Source organism: Carcharhinus amblyrhynchos, chromosome 21, assembly GCF_965287045.1.
Source record: "Carcharhinus amblyrhynchos chromosome 21, sCarAmb.v2.hapA, whole genome shotgun sequence".
Classification (NCBI taxonomy): Eukaryota; Metazoa; Chordata; class Chondrichthyes; order Carcharhiniformes; family Carcharhinidae; genus Carcharhinus; species Carcharhinus amblyrhynchos.
In genome coordinates, this window is record NC_137344.1 from 50017180 (window position 1) to 50039285 (window position 22106).

Consider the following 22106-nt stretch of genomic DNA (forward strand, 5'->3'; position numbering starts at 1 on the left):
ATTAGAAACTTTATGTGGGATGAACCAGCTGTAATTCAGGAATTGGTTAAATTGATTATCAAAAATTATTCATTGGTTTTTCAGGCATTTCTGTCATACTCTGATAATAGAACAATAGATTTGTGCTCTTATCATATGATTTTAAACATGTGGCTTCTTTCCGTTGTGTAATTTTGTATAAACGTTTAGTTTCAAATTATTTTAATCAAGAGTAGGAAGGTCGCCTGTGGACCATTTCTCTAATCACAAATGGTTCAGATTTCTCACTGCCATTTTGTAATCACAGACTTGAAATCTTAGCTTTATAATGTACAAAGATGTTTAGGATTATTAGTATAAAACTCCTTTTTAAAAGGTATTTACTGTAAACTATGTGAGTTCAGAGCCAATCTTTATAATATTATTATAATGCTATTAATTTAACACCCTTCAAATGTTCCAGTTCAATGTGATAAACAAAGACAGGAGTCAACTCTTAACTCATTCAATAATCTCTCTCTTTATTTAATGCTTGAGGTACCAACTGAAATTTAAACAGTTGCAGCACTTTTAACTCTTTTACTGAGCTTTAATTCTTAGCTGGACATTAACTCTAACTATTTAACTGAAAATAGATATTACTGGGTTTTAGGAAAACTGGCCAGGTTTATTCCTGATGTAAGAACATAAGAAATAGGAGCAGGAGTAGGCCATCTAGCCCTTTGAGCCTGCCCCACCATTCAATAAGATCACGGCTGATCTGAAGTGGATCAGTTCCACTTTCCCGCCTGCTCCCCATAACCCTTAATTCCCTTGTCTATCAGAAACCTATCTACCCGTGACTTAAATATATTCAGCGAGGTAGCGTCCACCACTTCAACGGGCAGAGAATTCCAGAGATTCACCACCCTTTGAGTGAAGAAGTTCCTCCTCAACTCCGATCTAAACTGCACCCCCCCTTATCTTGAGGCTGTGCCCTCTAGTCCTGCTGTCCTTTCTGAGCGGGAAGAACCTCTCCACCTCTACCCTATCCATCCCCTTCATCATCTTATACGTCTCAATAAGATCCCCCCTCATCCTTCTAAACTCCAACGAGTACAAACCCAGTCTATTTAGTCTCTCTTCATCGGCTTCATGTAGAATCTATCCGTGTAGTCTGCTCTGAAGGGGTTCTTCAAGGCAGTCTTCCTCGATGATGAATCTGTAGAGTTATCCCAGAGGCAATAGACTGCAAATGTCTTCTAACTACAAATTCCTTCACGTGCTTCCAGAAGATTCTCTGGTGTTTAACCAATTGTGTAATCGGAAATTGATCAAATGACTTGAACAGCCAATGAAATTACTTGTAAACACCACCATTATGCTGGGTTCAGATGGCACCCCTAAACCGGTGCCATCAGCTCTACCCCAGAGTAAGCAACTGCCCATATTTTGTCAACACAGGAGCTTCAGGTCACGCTCCCCGGACCAGATCACTGACTCAGAGGAACTTTACAACCTGCATCTGTTTTTAATCATAAAAAAAATCCCAGCATGCTTAACTTTCAGCCAGAATAGCCAATATTGCCATTATTGTTATTAAAATCATTGTTATTGTTGTTCTTTCTCCATCCACAATAGAATTAACAGTTAATTAATTGTTATTTCTTTAACATTTATATATATATATATATATATATAATCGTTACTCTTTGTTCTTGGCTGGCACCCAATGATACTGTTAACACGTTGGGCTGGATTTGCCGTGCAGACTGGCGTGTGTTTCATGGGAGGTGACCTGCCGTTGACCGATGGTGGGAACTTCCAGTCCTGCCATTGTCAAGGTGGTTGGCTGTATCCCTTGGTGGTGAAACCTGCAGCGGGGGTACACTGTCAGTGGGACTGGAAGACCTCAACAGCCTGAACGGCTGGAAAGTTCATTGTAATTTCAGACAGAACATTTTATGTTGCTATTTGTTGATTAAAAATAGCATGATTTCTTATGAGTTAAACTTGAAATGGCTCTTAGACTAACTTCAGTAAATTGGAGAGTGAGGGTGAGGATAGTTCTCAAAAGGAGGAGGCTATACCCACCTGTTGTATTCAGAGAGCAGTGTTCCTATCTGAGCCTTAATCTGTGAGATTCCTGCACCTCAGTAAAGGGTTCCTCATTGAAATCTGCCACCTCCTGTAACCAGTCTGCAGTGTCAGTCACTGTGAAGATAACTGTGGTGGTGATCTTTTATGCACCCGATTGCTCCTAGACTGGACCTGAGAAATTTGTAACATCTCCCAGTTTGCTGCTCTCTGTTGGATAAGAAGATCATTGAGGTTCCTATTCAAAGAGAGCTTTTAATTCTGTCTTATCAGAGACGGGCAAGTGGAGTGAACCTCACTAGGATTGCAGGCTTCACTCTGACACAGGGATTACTGTACATACATTGCTTTGTCATGTCTGAGCTCTGTTGTACCAGAATTGAAAGAGATTTCACCCCCACAGCATCAGCCAGTGTGTGACCATGGGATGTGACTCATTTTGCAGCAGACTGCTGTGCCAACTGCATTGAGCCACCAAGGCAAACTGAAGGCCAGCTACAGGATAACAAAAGGGTTTATTGATTTGTTATATGGATTTAAATTACAAATTGCTTCTGATTCTGGTGCACAACCCAGGCACATGTATTAGTATACAGTGGAAAGTATGGTTTCTTGCACGCTATACAGACAAAGCATACCGTTCCTAGAGAAGGAAAGGAGAGGGTGCAGAATAATGTTACAGTCATAGCTGGGGGGTAAAAAAAATCAACTTAATGCAGGGTAAGTCCGTTCAAAAATTTGATGGCAGCAGGGAAGAAGGTGTTTTTGAGTCAGTTGGTACGTGACCGCAGACTTTTGTATATTTTTCCCGACAGAAGAAGGTGGAAGAGAGAATGTCCGGGGTGTGTGGGGTCCTTGATTATGCCGGCTGCTTTTCCGAGGCAGCGGGAAGTGTAGACAGAGTCAATGGGTGGGAGGCTGCTTTGCGTGATGGACTGGGCTACATTCACAACCTTTTGTAGCTTCTTGTGGTCTTGGACAGAGCAGGAGCCCATACCAAGTTGTGGTAAAACCAGAAAGAATGCATTCCATGGTTCACCTGTAAAGGTTGGTGAGAGTTGTAGCGGACATGCCAAATTTCCTTAGTCTTTTGAGAAAGTAGAAGCGTTGGTGAGCTTTCTGAATTATAGAGTCACTGTGGTGAGACCAGGTCAGGTTGTTGGTGTTCTAGATACCTAGAAACCTAAATTCCTTACAGTGCAGAAGGAGGCCATTTGGCCCATCAAGCCTGCACCAACAACAATTTGCACTCAGGCTCATTCCCCGTAACCTCATGTATTTACCCCTGCTGACCCCCCCAACACTAAGGGCAATTTAGCATGACCAATCCGCCTAACCTCCACATCCTTGGACTGTGGGAGGAAACCAGAGCATCCGGAGGAAACCCATGCAGACATGGGGAGAATGTGCAGACTCCACACAGTCACCCAACACTGGAATCAAATCTGGGGCCTTGGTGCTGTGAGGCAGCAGTGCTAATCACTGTGCCACCGTGCCACCCAATGGCATATAATGGTGACTATACTGCCAGATGAAAGGTGATTGAGCTGATCATTGACATACTGCCTGGGTCACTCTGGAAGAACCCTTCAGTACCCACCAGAATAGTGACCTGCTCTGGGCTGCACAACCTCGCTCTGAAAGCACAGGCCTGGCCTCTAACATTACAGTGACCGGCTGGGTCACTGGAGCAGGAGGAGAACAAGAGAGGGGGGTGGGTGTTGACCAGAGTGTTTGTGAAGAACCCATCAAAGTGTGATACCAATTGCCCATCACCAAAGGACACACACCTCCCCTCTGTCATTCACTGGCTACAATAGAAAAAGAAAAGTCACCACAAAATGAACATTCCCAACCAATGTATAAATGGAATAGTGAAAAGTCAATTAATAATCTTTTTCCATTCCTTTGTGCTTGTATTCCATCTAATCTTGTCTCAGTGCTGCCACACAGTCCTATCCCAGTGGTTACAGCATACTGTTGTTAGCGCGAGTGGGCGAAACGACCACGACGGACTCAGGGTGAAGTTCAATAACGGCACAGCTTTATTTTCTTTTACGTTGACGGAGAAGTGCAGTCAGGACGTACAATCAGACTGTCCCAAAAGCGCTCTGCCCATCCCTCACAGCGGGCTATAGTTATACCTGAACATCGGTGCAGTACGCGATTCAAATGCTAATACTTTATTTACAGTATTCGACCTTACCATCCCGTCTCGATGTTTTTAAGCGTTGGGGAAATTGTTTTAGGCGTGTGTTAATTGTTTTGTCTGATTGGTTATTTAATAGTCTAGAATCTCCGGGGTTTGAACCATAGGTGTGTCATTGACCTCAAAAGAGGTTTGAGGGGCCAGGAATGTTTCCTTAGCTATGCTAATTTTAGGTGTCTCCATGGGTTGTTTGACTGTTTTAGAAGTGCTGATTTTGATGGGGTGGGGATGTATTTTTTAATTTACTTCCTGTAGGTGCCATTCTGCCCAGCTTCCTCTGTGTGCTAGCCCTCATTTGCATTCTAAAAGCATGCTCTTGCCTACTGATTGGTGTCTGTTACCTTGTGATTTTTAGTGGAGAGGCTGTGAGTGTAATTTTAGTCTGCTTCCCTTTTGTGTGCCCAATTTCATAAAATTTGTTGTCCGATCACACTGTGAAAAGTTGCTGAATTTCACTGGGTGAAACTGCAGATAGTTTTGTGGTTCACTCTCACCTTGTCCTCAGCTCAAGTGGAAAGCCTAGTTTGAGACTGTTCCACCTCAATATTGATGGCAACAGTCTGGGCTGGCTGGCTGACAGGAAACAATAGGCTGTGCTACAATAGAAGTTGAGATGTTGTTATCAGATGCTGCATCATCTGGGCAGCACAGTGGCACAGTGGGTTAGCACTGCTGCTTCACAGCTCCAGGGTCCTGGGTTCGATTCCCGGCTCGGGTCACTGTCTGTGTGGAGTTTGCACATTCTCCTCGTGTCTGCGTGGGTTTCCTCCGGGTGCTCCGGTTTCCTCCCCCAGTCCAAAGATGTGCGGGTTAGGTTGATTGGCCGTGCTATGAAATTGCCCCCTTAGTGTCGAGGGATGCGTAGGTTAGAGGGATTAGTGGGTATAATATGTAGGGATATGGGGGTAGGGCCTGGGTGGGATTGTGTTCGGCGCAGACTCGATGGGCCGAAGGGCCTCTTTCTGCACTGTCGGGTTCTATGATTCTATCATGGTCAGGTTCTCGTCTGTGCTGATGGAATTGGCCACCAGCTCCATTCTGGAAAGGATTGGTCCCAAGTCCCGGGAGAAGCCCTGTGCCAAGTGGTGTTAGACTCCTCTATGTTCCTTGACAAAGAACAAAGAAAAGTATAGCACGTGAACAGGCCCTTCGGCCCTCCAAGCCTGTACTGGTTATGATGTCTGCCTAAACTAAAACAGTGTGCACTTACAGAGTCCGTATCCTTCCATTCCCAACCTATTCATATATTTGTCTAGTTGCCCCTTAAATGCTGCTATCGTACCCACTCCCACCACCTCCCTGGGCAGCACGTTCCAGACATTCAACACCCTCTGTGTAAAAAAAAACTTTTCCCCGTGCACCTTAAACCTATGTCCCCTAGTTCTTGACTTTTCTATCTGAGGAAAGAGCATCTGACTATCCACTCTGTCCGTGCCACTCATAATCTTGTAAACCTCTATCAGGTCACCCCTCATCGTTTCAGTGAGAACAAACCAAGTTATCCAATCTCTTGTCATAGCTAATACCCTCCAGACCAGGCAACATCTTGGATAACCTCTTCTGTACCCTCTTCAAAGCATCCACATCCTTCTGGTAGTGTGGCAACTAGAATTGTACACACTGTTCCAAATGAGGCCAAACTAAAGTTCTGTACAGCTACACCACGACTTGCCATTTTTTATGCTCAGTGCCCCGACCGATGAAGGCAAGCATGCCGTATGCCTTCTTGACTATCTTATCACCTGCTTTGCCACTTTCAGTGACCTGTGTACCTGTACACCCAGATCCCTCTACCTGTCAATACTCTTAAGGGTTCTACCAGTTACTGTATAATTCCTACATACATTGGAACTTCCAAAATGCATTATCTCACACTTGTCCGGTTTAAACTCTTTCTGTCATTTCTCTACCCAAGTCTCCAACTGGTCTATATCCTGCTGCATTCTCTGACAATTCTCTTCTCTGTCTGCAAATCCACCAATTTTTCATTGTTTGCGAACTTACTAATCAGACCAGCTATATTTTCCTCCAAATCATTGGTATATACTACGAACAACAAATGTCCCAGAACTGATTCCTGTGGCACACCACTAGTCACAGCCTTCCATTCAGAAATGTACCCTCTACTGTTACCCTCTCTCTTCTATGGCCAAGCCAATCCAGTATCCATCTTGCCAGCTCTCCTCTGATCCCGTGTGACTTCATCTTTCATACCAGGCTACCATGAGTTACCTTGTCAAAAGCTTTACTGAAATCCATATGTACAACATCCACTATCTTTCCCTCATCTATCATCTTCCTTGAAAAACTTGATCAAATTAGTGAGGCACGACCTCCCCTTCACAATAACCAGGAGAGGCGATGGTGTAGTGATAGTGTCACTGGACAAGTAATCCAGAGACCCAGAGTAATGCTCTGGGAACCCGGGCTCACATCCCACTATTCAATGAAAATCTGCAATTAAAGTTCTAATGATGACTGTGAAACCATTGTCGATTGTTGTAAAAAACCCCATCTGGTTCATGAATGTCCTTAAGGGAAGGAAATCTGCCATTCTTACCCTGATCCAGACTCCTGATCCACAGCAATGTGGTTGACTCTTAGCTGCTGCCTGGATGGCCCGGCAAGGGATGGGCAATAAATGCAACGCCCACGTTCCGCGCAGCAACAAAAAATTTACGTATAACGGCTGGTGTCCCACATTCTACCGTCTGTAAACTTACCTAAAGCTTTGTTATCTGTCTCTTAACTTAATGGCATCAAATCCCATTCAAATTTCAAGTCCCTCCATGGTTTCATCTCTTCCTGTCTCTGTACTCTCTTCCACTCCCACCAATATTCCCAGTGTGTTCATTCATTTAATTCTGACCTCTAGAGCTGATTTTAAATTGCTCCACCACTGGTGGCTGTGCCGTCAGCACCCTGGGACATTTAACCTCCAGAATTCCTTCCTTAACCTCTTTATCTCGACCCCATTTTCCTGTTTTAAGACACAGATTAAAACTCCTGGTCATCGGAACTATTATCTCCTTATCTGGCTCTGTGTCATATTTTGTTTAATAATGTTTATGTGAAACTCCTTGAGATTTTTTATTATGTTGAAGATGCAATGTAAACATTTGTTGTTGTTGTAGGTTTTCTGGAATGTCTGATTACTGCTTTTCTGCAGTCGCCCCTTCTGTTTCTTCATCTCAATCCCCTGCAGTGGGGCAATCACCCCTCCAGGGGGTATTATAGAACATAGAAACATAGAACACTACAGCACAAACAGGCCCTTCGGCCCACGAGTTGCGCCGATCACATCAACACCTATCTATAACCCCCAATCCCATAAAGCCCCATATACTCATCCAGAAGTCTTTTAAAAGACCCCAGCGAGTTCGCCTCCACCACCACCGACGGCAGCCGATTCCATTCACTCACCACCCTCTGAGTGAAAAACTTACCCCTAACATCACTTCTGTACTTTCCTCCCCACACCTTAAACCTGTGTCCTGACCCATTGCTCAGACTCCTGTCCACACAGGTCCAGTGTTGCAGCATGCACTATTCCCATGTATGATCAATCCTCCACAATATAAATTAGTGTCAGTTTTTGAGTTAGTGGCTGTGAGCGTGAAATAAAGTGACACTGAGTCTTCCTAGCTAGGGTAGACATCTAGGGTATCTGAAAGGGGAACGGCACATGGGTAAAGTTGTGGTGTGGAGAGAGAGGGGAAGTAAGAAGTGCGTGCTTACCCATCCTCACCTTGTTAATCAGAAGGGTGTGTGTGTGATGAGGGTGAGGTGGGAAATGAGATTCAGCCTCAGCAAAGGTCATCCCAATAATAGCCAAGACCTGATAGGATTCAGATGTACCTGTCCCCTTCCTGTTAGCATCTCCTCCCTCTGTGTGCACCACCTTGTTTTGCAAGAGAGAAGAATGTGTGTTGGGTGAGTGCAGCGCAATACATTTGGATCTCAGGAAAATTACCATCACCAGGGAAGTGATACTGAGTAAATTGTTGAGTCAGTGGGCTGACAGATCACCCCGTGTCCAGATGGTCATCATTCTAAGAGCTTAAAAAAGTGTCTAGTGAGATAGTTGATGCAATGGTTTTAATTTTCTAAAACTCCCTAAATTCAAGGAAGGATACATTAAAACAGCAGATGAACACCTTTATTCAAAAAAGCAGAGAACTACACACCAGTTAGCCCAACATCTGTCGTAGGGAAGATGTTAGAAGCCATTATTAGAGATGTTATAGCAGGACACTTGGAAAAATTCAAGGCAATCAGGCAAAGTCAACATGGTTTTGTGAAAAGGGGAATAATGTTTAATACATTTACTAGAGTCACATGTGCTGTGGATGAAGGGGAACTGGTGGATGTACTGTACTTGGATTTTGAGAAGACATTTGATGAGGTATCACATCAAAGCTATTGTGGAAAATAAAAGCTCGTGGTGTAGTGGGTAAGATATTGGGTGTGGATTAAAATTGGCTGGCTAACAGGAAACAGTATGTAGGCATAAATGGGCAATTTTCTGGTTGGCAGGATGTGACGGGTGGTGTGTTGGGGCCTCATTTATAACATCACTGTTATAAATAACTTAGTTGAATGGACCAAAGGCACTGTTGCTAAATTTGCTGATTATGCAAAGATAGGCAGTAAATTGTGAAGGAGCAGTAAGGGATATAGATAGGCTACATGAGTGGGCAAAGATCTGGCAAATGGAGTATAGTAACAAAAATAAAGAAGAATCTTATACTCTAAATAGTGAGAGATTGCAGAGCTCTGAGATGAAGAGGGATCTTAGTATCCAAGTACACAAATCACAAAAGGCTGGAATACTGGTACAGCAAACATTTAGGAAAGCTAATAGGGTGTTATTATTTATTGTGAGTAGATTTGAATGCAAAAGTAGGGAGTTATGCTTCAGTTATATAGAGCATTGGTGAGATCATATATGGTGAATTGTGTACAGTTTTGTTCTCCTTATTTAAGGAAAGATGTAAATGAGTTGGAAACAGATCAGAAAATGTTCATTAAATTAACACCAGGAATGGGTTATCTTAAGAGGAAAGATTGGAATGGTTAGGTTTGTAACTACTGGAGTTTAGAAGAGTATGGGGTGACTTAATCAAAACCTTTAAGATCCTGAGGTGGATGTGGAGAGGATGTTTTCTTTTATGGGAGAAACTAGAACAAGGGGGTCACTGTTTAAAAATAATGGGTCAGCGTTTAAGATAGAAATGAGGAATAACCTCTCTCTCGGGGGCTCGTTAGTCTTTCAAACTCTCTTCCTGAAAAGGCAGTGGAGTTTCGAAGTTTATTTATTAGTCACAAGTAAGGCTTACGTTAACACTGCAGTGAAGTTAGTGTGAAAATCCCCTAGTTGCCACAGCCTGGTTCGGATACGCTAAGGGAGAATTTAGCATGGCCGATGCACGCACCTATCTTATGGACTGTGGGGGAAGCCGGAGCACTCAGGGGAAACCCACGCAGACACAGGTAGAAGGTGCAGACTCTGCACAGACAGTGACCCAAGCCAGGAATCAAAGAACAAAGAACAAAAACAGCCCGGGAAACAGGCCCTTCGGCCCAACGAGTCCACGCCGCCATTTTAACATTACCAGTTCCCCCCCTCCACCCATCACCCTTATCTATGCTTATGGCATTCCACATTGAGGGAAACTAATTTAGGGACAATTTATTACCTCCAATCAGCCTAATAGCACATTTTTGGGGTGTGGGAGGAAACCGGAGCACCCGGAGAAAACCCATGCAAGCACGGGGAGAATGCGCAAACTCCCACAGACACCGGCCCAAATCCATGTGTCTGCACAGCAAACAGTGATAGTCACTGAGCTGTCGTGTTGCCCGTCAGATGGTCCAGTTTAGGCACACACTAACGACTTGAAGCACTAGGCCAATCTCGAACAACCAAGAGCAGCCCCAGTGCGACCCATCGCATTTTTTACACAGAGGATGGTGACTGCCTGGAACTCGCTGCCGGGGGAGGTAGTGGAAGCAGATATGACAATAACAAATACATGAATAGGCTGGGAATAGAGGGATATGGTCCCTGGAAGGGTGGGGGGTTTTAGTTCAGTCAGGCAGCATGGTCGGTGCAGGGTTGGAGGGCCGAGGGGCCTGTTCCTATGCTGTAATTTTCTTTGTTCTTTAGTATGTCAAGGATGATGGTTAGATCTTGTTGGAGATGGTCCCCTCCTGGAACTTCTGTGTCATGAATCTTACTGGATTTGCCTGGATGTTTTCCAGGTTTTGCTGCAGGTGGGCATAGATTACTTTGAAACAGCTGGAGATGGCCTCAGACACTGCTCGAGGAATCCTTGCGGTGATGTCCTGGGGCTGAGATGATTCATCTCCAACAATCATTGTCCTTTGTGTTAGACATGACTTCAGCCAGTGGAGAGTTTTCCCCCCAATGCCCTTTGACTTCAGTTTTGCCAGGGTTGCCTGATGCCACGTGTGACTAAATGCTGCTTTGGTGTCAAGGGGAGTCACTTCCACTTTCCCCCTGGAATTTGGAGGAAGGAAGCTCCATTCTCTGCCCACATTCTTTACCAGGATACCGCCTGGATTAGAGGGTGTGAGCTATAAGGAGAGGCTGGACAAACTCCCTTGTTTTCCCTGGAGCGGCAGAGGCTGAGGGGAGACCTAATAGAAGTCTACAAAACTGTGAGAGGCTAGGTTTGGCAGTCGGTATCTTTCTCCCAGAGTTGAAATGTCTAATACCAGGGGGCAGGCACTTAAGGTGAGAGGGGTAAAGTTCAAAGGAGATGTGAGGGATGAGTTTTATTACACAGAGAGTGGTAGGTGTCTGGAATATACTGCCAGGGGTGGTGTAGAGGCAGATATGACAGGGGCATTTAAGGGGCCTTCATGAATATGCACAGAATAGAGGGATATGGACCAAGGGCAGGCGGGAGGGATTAGTTTAATTTGATGTCATGCTTGGCACAACATTGTGGGCTGAAGGGCCTGTTCCTGTGCTGTACTGTTCTACGTTCTCCCCTAACCCCATTGTCAATTCCCAACCCAACCCACCTCATCCCTGCATGCCCATTTTCAGGAACAATCAGATTTCTGGGCACTAAGGGGATGATGAGCGTTCACACAAGCAACTTCCAGCAGGAACCACTAGATGGTGAGGGGGAGCAGGATTTGACCTAGTGTTGGAGAGCCCTTGCTCTAGAAGCAAGTTTTGTGAACATTTTGCAGCGTTACGTTCTGACTAGTTATCCAGAAGCCGACTGTGGTTTTTCTCTTGTTCCATTGCAGCTGAACCTGTTGTATGAAGAAGCCCTGTACACCTTTCTTTATCGCAGTGGCAAACCTTCAGAATGCCACACCGCAAATAAGACTGAGCTCCTTCAATACCTGAAGAATGTGAGTAAACTAACCGGACACATTTCTCTACCTCAACAGCGAGCTACTCTGGTTCCCTCTGGGTCCAGAGTGTACAGAAATAGTAAGACATGCATTGATATATTGCTTTTTATGATCTCAGGACATCTGGGGCAATTTATGGTTAAATGAAAATCCATCACCATTGTGGGAAACATGGCAACCAATTTTCACACAGCAAGATCCCACAAACAGCAATCAGATAAATGACGAGATCTTGTTGATTGTGTCACAGACTGGTGGGTTTGATTTAAACCCCTGATTTCCCCACTCTATAAAGAGGTGTTTTCGTTATTCTGATTTCACCCTTTATAAATGGCGGGATGTTTCCTTCAGTTTGTATTTCTTCCACCCTCTAGTAATAACTTACACAGAAAACCTGAGGTAAGACGAAAATAAGACGGTTAGTTTATTTTTACACAAAATGAGAGGAATTCACAAATCCACCCCTTTTACACCCACACAATAAATGGAGGGATGAGGAGACAGGAAGAGGGTTCAAGACAAGGCAAGAATAACAATACAATCACAAAATATATGTGTCCAGAGTCTGGAATCATGAGTCAACCAGAATGTTGCTTCTGAGGGGCGATTGGTTGAGTGTAGAATGCCCCTACCTTTCCCAGATCGAGACTTGCACAACAGGAGAAGGAGGCACCTAGAATGGATAGGTTTGGAGGCACACGTTCCAAGGTTCCAGCCATTGGCAGGTTTGATGAAGGTTCAAGGTCTTCCTACTGGCACCAGCCTGATGTTAGGCGGCGCAGGCTGTTGCCTGGAGTTCTGCTCACATTCAGAGGTCAGACAGTAACTGCTGGAATTCAGTTCTGACAGACGGGATCATGGTGCAGCTTGGAGGTCATGTGACATACCTCCCTGATGTTGGACCCAGGAAATATAATCCCAAGGCTGGGATCTTGGTGTTTAACTGGAGTTGGAATTCCTTTTTGTTTTTGGAGCCAGTGGTGTTGTGTTAACTCACTGATGCTCTCTGGGTCAAAACTGTTGTGTTAGGATGCTAATGCTTTGGCCAGTAGCACCGTTATGGGAGATGACAATCCGAGGAGGCTTTTCCTGTGTTCAGAGTTAGCTGCAGCAGAATCCCCATCCCATGGGCACTGTTACTAAGGAACAAGTCATCGGGTGACTGGCTGGAGACGTGTTGTTAGCTCAGAAATTTTCCATTTTTAACTGCACAGGAAAAATTATTAAATGGTCCAGTTGAAGAATATATGAATATCACACACACATTTTATATCATGTCTCACCTGTGACAATTGAGGGATGGTGAGATGTAGATCGTGCTGCATTGCTGCACCAAGATTTTCCAGGCTGTGGGGTGGAGGCGTAAGAGGACTGAGCATGGACCTGCAGCTGATGAGGAAATAAGTCAGTTGGAAGCTTTAAACGAGGTGAGAAGGAGTGACTGTGGCCTGGTGTCTGCAATCCAGCCACATCATATTGCTGATCTTATTGAAGAAGATTGAGACTTCACCTCCTGAATGAAGCCCATGGAAGCTGCTGGTGAAGCCTAGGATTCAACATATTTTGGCCACATCTGTGGCCCAATTGTTGTCCTCCTATGGTGGGTACGGTTCCCAGAACTGCATTGAAAATCCAACTTCACAGGTTCTGGGATCACTGCCCCCTCCCCATTCAATCATTGCTGCAAATAGCACTTTCTCAATACAGGATCATAGATCATAGAACCCTACAGTGCAGAAAGAGGCCCTTCAGCCCATCGAGTCTGCACTGAACACAATCCCACCCAGGCCCTACCCCCATATCCCTACATATTATACCCACTAATCCCTCTAACCTACACATCCCTGGACACTAAGGAGCAATTTCTTATCATGGCAAATCAACCTAACCCACACATCTTTGGACTGTGGGAGGAAACCAGAGCACCCGGAGGAAACCCACGCAGACATGAGGAGAATGTGCAAACTCCACACAGACAGTGACCCGAGCCGGGAATCGAACCCAGGTCCCTGGAGCTGTGAAGCAGCAGTGCTAACCACTGTACTACCGTGCCACCCCAAAGGATGTTAGGCTGAAAAGTGCAACAAGTTATACAATTGCAGCAAAGTCTTTGTTCTTGAACTTCCTCAAGGACTGGCTGGTGCTGGGTAAACAAGACGTTAATGGTGAGTTACATCACTCCAGACACAAGCTAAAATGCTGGAATATCCTTGTTCAGGCACAGTAACCAAAACTGACCCACTAATTTAATCATTTCAATCTATTGTTGTTATTAGTAATTTATTTATTATTTGAAAGTGATCTGCTTTCAAAAAAATCAAGCTGTCAGAAATTTCGGTTACTGGAGAATTCCAGTTGTTAGACACAGCTTTTACTCTGTGTGGATATTACACATGGAATCAAACCATTGATAAATAATGCTGGATGTACATGCAGTTTGACCTGCTCTGATCCTGCTGCACTGTCGGTGCAACCTCTTGTTTTAGGTGTGATAAGGATTGAATGTTGTATTCAAATGCGTTAGAGAGTTTCCAGGTTGAAACCCATGCACCTTAAAAAAATAAAACTCTCATTAGGAAAACGCAAAGTAATTCCTGGTGTCTCATCCTGGCTGTTGACAGAGTTTTGCCACAATAACCTGATGGGCAGTTTCTCACCTCTCGCTTTCTAGGCTTTTCAGATGGACGAAGAAGAACACAAAGTTACTCTGGAGAGGGTCAAACACCTGAAGGTGAGCTGAAGAGCCTCTTGTGCTTTGTTTATGGGCATGATTACAGTTTCGGATTTGTTTTGTGTCACATTTGTCACACTTCCTAAACGGACACCATGAAATACAAAGTGGGAAAGATTATCGGAAGTTGTTATGGTTGGAGGTAGGTGGTATATCAGACTGAGCGAGTCAGTGGATTAGAGTATACCAGAGTGTTTACATAGGGGATTGTTATAGTGTGGAGTGGGGAGATTCTTACAGTGAGGGGGTTTAAGAGTGATATTGCTGGAGTATTTCAGAGAGTGATACAGTGACCGGTACGGAATGTTGACGTCAATGACGGATTACAGATGGTTTTTTCTTTACTGTTACAATGTTGGGCATGGTCTATTGCAATTTAAAGGGAATTGCGGGAATTATATTGAGGCTCCTTTTCGTTTATTTGTGACTTTTCTGCAGCCACCCTCTGTGTTCCTGAAGTTAGTCGTAAAGGAAGCCCAAGGACTTCTGGCCAAAGATGCAAATGGTGAGTATGTTTTGTTTACTTCAAGAGAACAGCAGTAGAGCATAATTATAGTCTTCAGGCTGTAGGGTATTAATGAGAACAGAGTTTCCGTGCCCTCTGAGGTTCCGCAGGATTCAGACAGGGGTTCCATCGTAGGTCTGACTATTTTAAATTTGAAAAACGCTCCACTTCTCGCTTGTCCAATCTAAGGTCCTTGTGCATGAATCGCAAAAACCCAGCTTGCAGGTGCAGCAGGTGGTCAGGAAGGCGAATGGGATGCTGGCCTTCATAGCGAGGGGGATTGAATATAAAAGTAGGGAGGTCTTGCTGCAGCTGTATAGGGCATTGGTGAGGCCGCAGCTGGAGTACTGTGTGCAGTTTTGGGCGCCGCACCTGCGCAAGGATATTTTGGCCCTGGAGGGAGTGCAGAGGAGGTTTACTAGGCTGATACCGGAGTTGAGGGGATTGAGCTATGAGGAGAGGCTGAATAAACTAGGCTTGTACTCGTTAGAGTTTAGAAGAATGAGGGGAGATCTCATTGAGACGTATAAGATGATGAATGGGATGGATAGGATAGAGGTGGAGAGACTCTTCCCGCTCAAAAAAGACAGTAGGACTAGGGGGCACAGCCTCAAGATAAAGGGGAGGCGGTTTAGAACGGAGTTGAGGAGGAACTTCTTCACTCAAAGGGTGGTGAATCTCTGGAATTCTCTGCCCGTTGAAGTGGTGGAGGCTGCCTCGCTAAATATTTTTAAGAAGCGGGTTGATGGGTTTTTGATAAGAGAGGGGATTAAGGGTTATGGGGAGAGGGCGGGAAAGTGGAACTGAGCCACGACAGATCAGCCATGATCTTATTGAATGGCGGGGCAGGCTCGAAGGGCTAGATGGCCTACTCCTGCTCCTATTTCTTATGTTCTTATGTTCTTATGTTCTTAAGGTGGTTTTCTCAATGCATTGACTACTGACAGGCACACTAGTCAACCTATCAGAAGACTGTGGCAGGAGGGGCTGGGGGAGGAGAGGCCAGGGCAAGCCTGAGGTGGGAGGGTAATGGTGGAGGGGAGGTGGACATCTAGGAATGGAGAGGAGTGTGTATAAAGGAGAGGGAAAGGCGAGAGCATGTCTATGTGTGTGTGTGTGAGAGAGAGGTGAGTGTGTGTGAATGTATGTGTGAGTTACAACGGTTTGTGCGTAGCTGTGAGAGAGAGGTGGGCGAGTGTGTGTGTGAGAGAGAGTATGTGTGTTTTTGGGTGTGAGTCTGTGTGTGTATGTGAGTTTGATATGAGAATTGAACTCGTGGGCAGCACTCCTGTTATTAAATAAAGTTATGAGCAAAAGATCAGCAAATGACAAAAAGAACATAGAACATTACAGTGCAGAACAGGCCCTTCGGCCCACGATGTTGCGCCGACCAGTTACAAAACAATGACCCACTAACCTAAACCAATCCCTTTTCGTCCATAAACCTATCCACGGATCTCTTAAACGCCCCCAAACTAGGCGCATTTACAACTGCAGCAGGCAGGGCATTCCAATCCCTCACCACCCTCTGGGTAAAGAACCTACCCCTGACATCCGTCCTATAACTAACCCCCCTTAATTTAAAGCCATGCCCCCTCGTGCTAGATTTCTCCATCAGAGGAAAAAGGCTATCACTGTCCACCCTATCTAAACCTCTAATCATCTTATATGTTTCAATAAGATCCCCTCTTAGCCGCATTCTTTCCAGCGAAAACAACCCCAAATCCCTCAGCCTCTCCTCATAGGACCTCCCCTCCATACCAGGCAACATCCTGGTAAACCTCCTCTGCACCCTCTCCAAAGCCTCCACATCCTTCCTGTAATGTGGGGACCAGAACTGCACACAGTACTCCAAGTGCGGCTGCACCAGAGTTGTGTACAGTTGCAACATAACGCTGCGACTCCTAAATTCAATCCCCCTACCAATAAACGCCAAGACACCGTATGCCTTCTTAACAACCTTATCTACTTGATTCCCAACTTTCAGGGATCTATGTACACATACACCTAGATCCCTCTGCTCATCCACACTATTCAAAGTCCTCCCGTTAGCCCTATACTCAACACATCTGTTATTCCTACCAAAGTGAATTACTTCACACTTCTCCGCAAGAGAAGGCAAGACTTAAGTATTTGTTGAATATGAGAACATTTTAATTTTAGTAAGTGTGTACATATAAGAAATTGAAGACTTTGATAAATTTGTTTTTGTTTGTTCCTATCGTGAAAAACAATTCTTGTTCTCTTGTTTAACTCTTCAACATAATAAGAATGTTTCTTAGAGGTTTCATTAATAATCTTATTCACATTCTGCCAAATGTGACATCTGCACCAAAGCAGCAGAGTCTGAAAACACTTTAAACACATTCTTTTGAAAACTTTATTTGAAAAATATTCCTAAATATATTTAATGAACAATCTCATTATTACAGCTGGGAATTAAATAAAACCAAAGAATAAGGATTGTAAAATCAGTGAGCATCTTTCAGTAAACTGGTTTTAAATGACTGAAAATGCCCTTTAAAAAATAAACAGAACTATTTCTGGTTAGATTGGGGTTCATTAGTCAGTCCCTCACAAATGTTTTATTTTAAATCATTCAGTACGATGGCCACAAAGGACATGGGGAATCATCGACTAGTCACTCCCGTGGGCTGTGTGGAGTATGAACTCTCCTACTGAGCGAGTGGAAGCTCGCCCAATGGAAAACAAGCAGGAGAAGCTTAATGCCCAGTGCCTGAACCCAGGCTGTTATTCTGTAGGTCTCCAGGCTTGGACTCGTTACTGTAAGCTGTGAATGCAGCTCTTAAAGGCTTATAGTGATGGAGGACTGGCCTGGGTGAGATTATTACATTGGTGACGATAAGTAAAACAAGATTTCTCCCCAGACAACCTTTCTCATTAAGATTAAAAGACCCTTCTCTGGTAAAAAAAATGCCACTATACAGTAAACTTGAACCCTGTAATGCAAGCGGAGAAGACTGAGCCAATATCCCTATGACTCAATGACTATGACTAATTTCCAGAGCGCATGTGTTACTTTTTCTGGGCCAATAATACAGAAGGAGATGAGAAACAAGGATAGTAGTGGGAACTTGTGCATGGAGTTAGAAGAGATAGGTGAGGTGCTGAATGAATGTTCACCAAGGAGAGGGGCCTGTTTTTGAGGATGACTGCGTGATACAGGCTGATAGGATGGAGGAAGTAGATGTTCTGAGGGAAGATGTATTAGCAATTTTGAAAAACCTGAGGGTTGATAAGTCCCCTGGGCCAGATGGGATACATCCTAAGATATTTTGGGAGGCAAGAGTTGAGATTGTGGAGCCTTTAGCTTTGATCTTTGGGTCCTCACTGTCCATGGGGGTTGTGCCAGAGGACTGGAGAGTGACAAATGTTGTTCCTCTCTTCAATAAAGGAGGTAGGAATGACCCTGGTTATTATAGGCCTTATAGGTCTTACTTCGGTGGTCGGTAAGTTAATAGAAAAAGGTCCTGAGGGATAGGATTTATAACCATTTGGAAAGATGCAGTTTAATCCGGGATAGTCAACATGGATTTGTGAGAGGTGAGTTTTGCCTCCCAAGTTTGATTGAATTCTTTGAGGAGGTAACTAAGTGTGTGGACAAACGTAGAGCAGTTGATGTTATATAAGTTGATTTTAACACGGCATTTGATAAGGTTCCCCATGGTAGGCTCATGAAGAAGATAAGGAGGTGTGGGATAAAAGGAAATTTGGCCAATTGGATAGGTAACTGGCTGTCTCGTAGAAACCTGGTGTTGTCAGACTTCTTACTGTGTCTCATAGAAGACAGAGTGTGGTGGTGGAGGGAAAATATTCAGACTGGAGGCCAGTTACCAGCGGTGTACCACAGGGATCAGTGCTGGGTCCTCTGCTATTTGTGATTTTTATCAATGACTTGGAAGAGGGGGCTGAAGGGTGGGTTAGTAAATTTGCTGATGACACCAAGATTGGTGGAGTAGTGGATGAGGTGGAGGGCTCTTGTAGGCTGCAAAGAAACATTGATAGGATGCAGAACTGGGCCGAAAAGTGGCAGATGGAGTTTAACCCTGATAAGCGCGAGGTTATTTTGGTAGGACAAATTTGAATACGGATTACAGGGTCAACAGCAGGGTTCTGAGGAATGTGGAGGAACTGAGAGATCTTGAGGTTCACATCCACAGATCTCTGAAGGTTGCCACTCAAGTGGATAGAGCCGTGAAGAAGGCTTATAGTGTGTAAGCATTTATTAACAGGGGGTTTGAGTTTAAGAGCTGTGGGGTTATGCTGGACCTTGGTGAGATCACATTTGGAATATTGTGTGCAATTCTGGTCACCTCACTGTAAGAAGGATGTGGAAGCATTGGAGAGAGTGCAGAGGAGATTTACCAGAATGCTGCCTGGTTTGGAGGGTAGGTCTTATGAGGAAAGGTTGAGGGAGCTGGGGCTTTTCTCTTTAGAGTGGAGGAGGATGAGAGGCGACTTAATAGAGGTTTATAAGATGATGAGGGGGATAGAGTGGATGTGCAGAGACTATTTCTTCGGTTGGATGTAGCTGTTACTAGGGGGCATAATTATAAGGTTCATGGTGGGAGATATAGGAGGGATGTCTGAGGTAGATTCTTTACTCAGAGAGTGGTTGGGGTGTGGAATAGACTGCCTGCTGTGATAGTGGAGTCAGACACTTTAGGAACTTTCAAGCGGTTATTGGATAGGCACATGGAGCACACCAGAATGATAGGGCGTGGGATAGCTTGATCTTGGGTTCGGACATAGCTCGGCACAACATCGAGGGCTGAAGGGCCTGTACTGTGCTGGAATGTTCTATGTTCTAGAAACAGAAAGTAATCTTATTCACCGAATCTGGGGCCCTGACATTCAGTGCAATAAAAAAACTGACCTATCCAGACTTTTGATAAAGAGTCACGATGACCCAAAGCACTCTGAAATACCCAGAAATACCATAGAATTCCTAACCTGCACATCTTTGGGCTGTGGGAGGAAACCAGAGCACCCGAGGAAACCCGCATAGACACTGGGAGTGCGTGCACACTGCACATAGCCACCCAAGGCCAGAATCGAACCCGGGTCCCTGGCGCTGTGAGACACCGGTGCTAAACACTGTGCCACCCCGTGCTGCTTTAACAGAGCAGAGAGAACCCCTGGGGAACCTGTTACTGCATTTTTGCAGTAAGAAGTCTCACAACACCAGGTTAAAGTCCAACAAATTTATTTGATAGTAAACCCACAAGCTTTCAGGGTTTGCCCCTTCATCAGGTGAGTGACTCACCTGAGGAAGGGGCAAACCCCGAAAGCTAGTGGCGTTTACTATCAAATAAACCTGTTGGACTTTAACCTGGTGTTGTGAGACTTCTTACTGTGTTTACCCCAGTCCAATGCCGACATCTCCACATCACTGCATTTTTGGCCAGCTTACAAAAATTGGCAGAACATCGTGGATTCGGGCCTTCCCTGAGTGGAATGTTACAAATCAAATTGATATGCAGAATAAACAGTTTGACGGTGTAGAAAAGTTACTGGCAGAACTGGATTTTAAAAAGGGCATTGAAGTAGCTCTATCAGTGGAAAATGCAGAGAAAGGGGCTTAGGAGCTTCAGGGGGTATCAGAAAGCAATGCCTTCTGGTTACTGGGAGGGGTCTTGTGCAGCAATGATTATTTCTTAACATAGAGTGTTTGCATCAGTAAGATGTCAGAGAGTCCATTACAACATCAGAGCTCAACTCACATCATCAGGCAGTCAGGGAAAAGCAGTGACGGCCTCTAGAATACTAGAGAATATGACCCAGAAGGATACCAGACGGTGGATCCTGGCAAGCACTGTCAAAGGGCACGGCAAAGTTATAGGAATAGACAAAATGTGTGTTATTCAGGGAAGACGCCAAGGCCAGACGCGGACTGTACCATACAGATACACCCACTTCCAGAAACAATGACAATGCAACTAAACCACATCATCACAGCTTTACAAGGTCCCCCATGGGAGGTTAGTTAGGAAGGTTCAGTTGCTAGGTATACATGGAGAGGTAGTAAACTGGATTAGACATTGGCTCAATGGAAGAAGCCAGAGAGTGGTAGTGAAGGATTCCTTCTCTGAGTGGAAGCCTGTGACAATTGGTGTGCATGATGTGGAGATGCCGGCGTTAGAACATAGAACATTACAGCGCAGTACAGGCCCTTCGGCCCTCGATGTTGCGCCGACCAGTGGAACCAATCTAATGACCCTCTAACCTAAACTATTCCAATGTTATCCATATGCCTATCCACTGAGTCCACAACTGCTGCAGGCAGGGCATTCCACGCCCTTACTACCCTCTGAGTAAAGAACCTACCTCTGACATCCATCCTATAATTATCACTCCTCAATTTAAAGCTATGTCCCCTCGTGTTAGCCATCACCATCTGAGGAAAAAGGCTCTCACTGCCCACCCTATCTAACCCTCTGATCATCTTGTATGCCTCAATTAGGTGACCTCTTAACCTTCTTCTCTCTAACGAAAATAACCTCAAGTCCCTCAGCCTTTCCTCATAAGACCTTCCCACCATACCAGGCAACATCCTGGTAAACCTCCTCTGGTTTGGACTGGTAAATCCTTCCTGAGGCCTCTACTATGGAAAACTCATCCCAAATTTGTCTCCTTACTGACCTTCTTTACATATCCTCCTACGGAAGTCCTGGGAGGCACCACAGATCGATGCTTTCAATAAAGCAGCGGCTACTTATGTCATACATATTGGCCCATTTTGACAAAAAAGAAAGAACTCACCCTGACATGTGATATTTCTCCATACGGGGACGGGGGCTGCACTATCATACCATTGGAAAGCCTATCACATCCTTATCTAAGACCTTTTGCCAAGTGGAGACATTCTCAGGTTGAGAAAGAGGGTTTGGCAGTTATATTTGGTGTGACGACATTCCATCAATATGTTTATGGAACACGTTTCATTATAGTAACTGACCGTTGGGACATTTTAAGGAAGATGAGATTGTAACCCTATTACCTCTGCTTGGATACACACTGGACTTTGTTCCTAGTGGTTTATGAATACCTCCTAGAGCACCGCGCTGAAACTCAGATAGCCAACACTGCTGCTACATGTTGCCTCCCAATGCCCACAAGCCCAGCTCCTGTACCAGCAGTGGAAGGGGTCCTGATAACCCTAAATCTTTTAGAAACTCTGCCAGTGT

The 22106-nt window shown here is 44.7% G+C and overlaps 1 protein-coding gene across 3 annotated transcripts in view; it reads left to right on the plus strand.

Annotated features, from left to right (window-relative positions):
• The window catches only part of unc13d (unc-13 homolog D (C. elegans)), a 161131-nt gene that overhangs the window by 49626 nt on the left and 89399 nt on the right, over positions 1-22106 (plus strand). For all 3 annotated transcript variants that reach the window (XM_080209138.1, XM_080209139.1, XM_080209140.1), the window contains 3 exons: positions 11552-11659; positions 14334-14393; positions 14832-14898. In XM_080209138.1, the coding sequence (XP_080065264.1) occupies positions 11552-11659; positions 14334-14393; positions 14832-14898 (235 nt within the window). The remainder of the gene's footprint in view (positions 1-11551; positions 11660-14333; positions 14394-14831; positions 14899-22106) is intronic.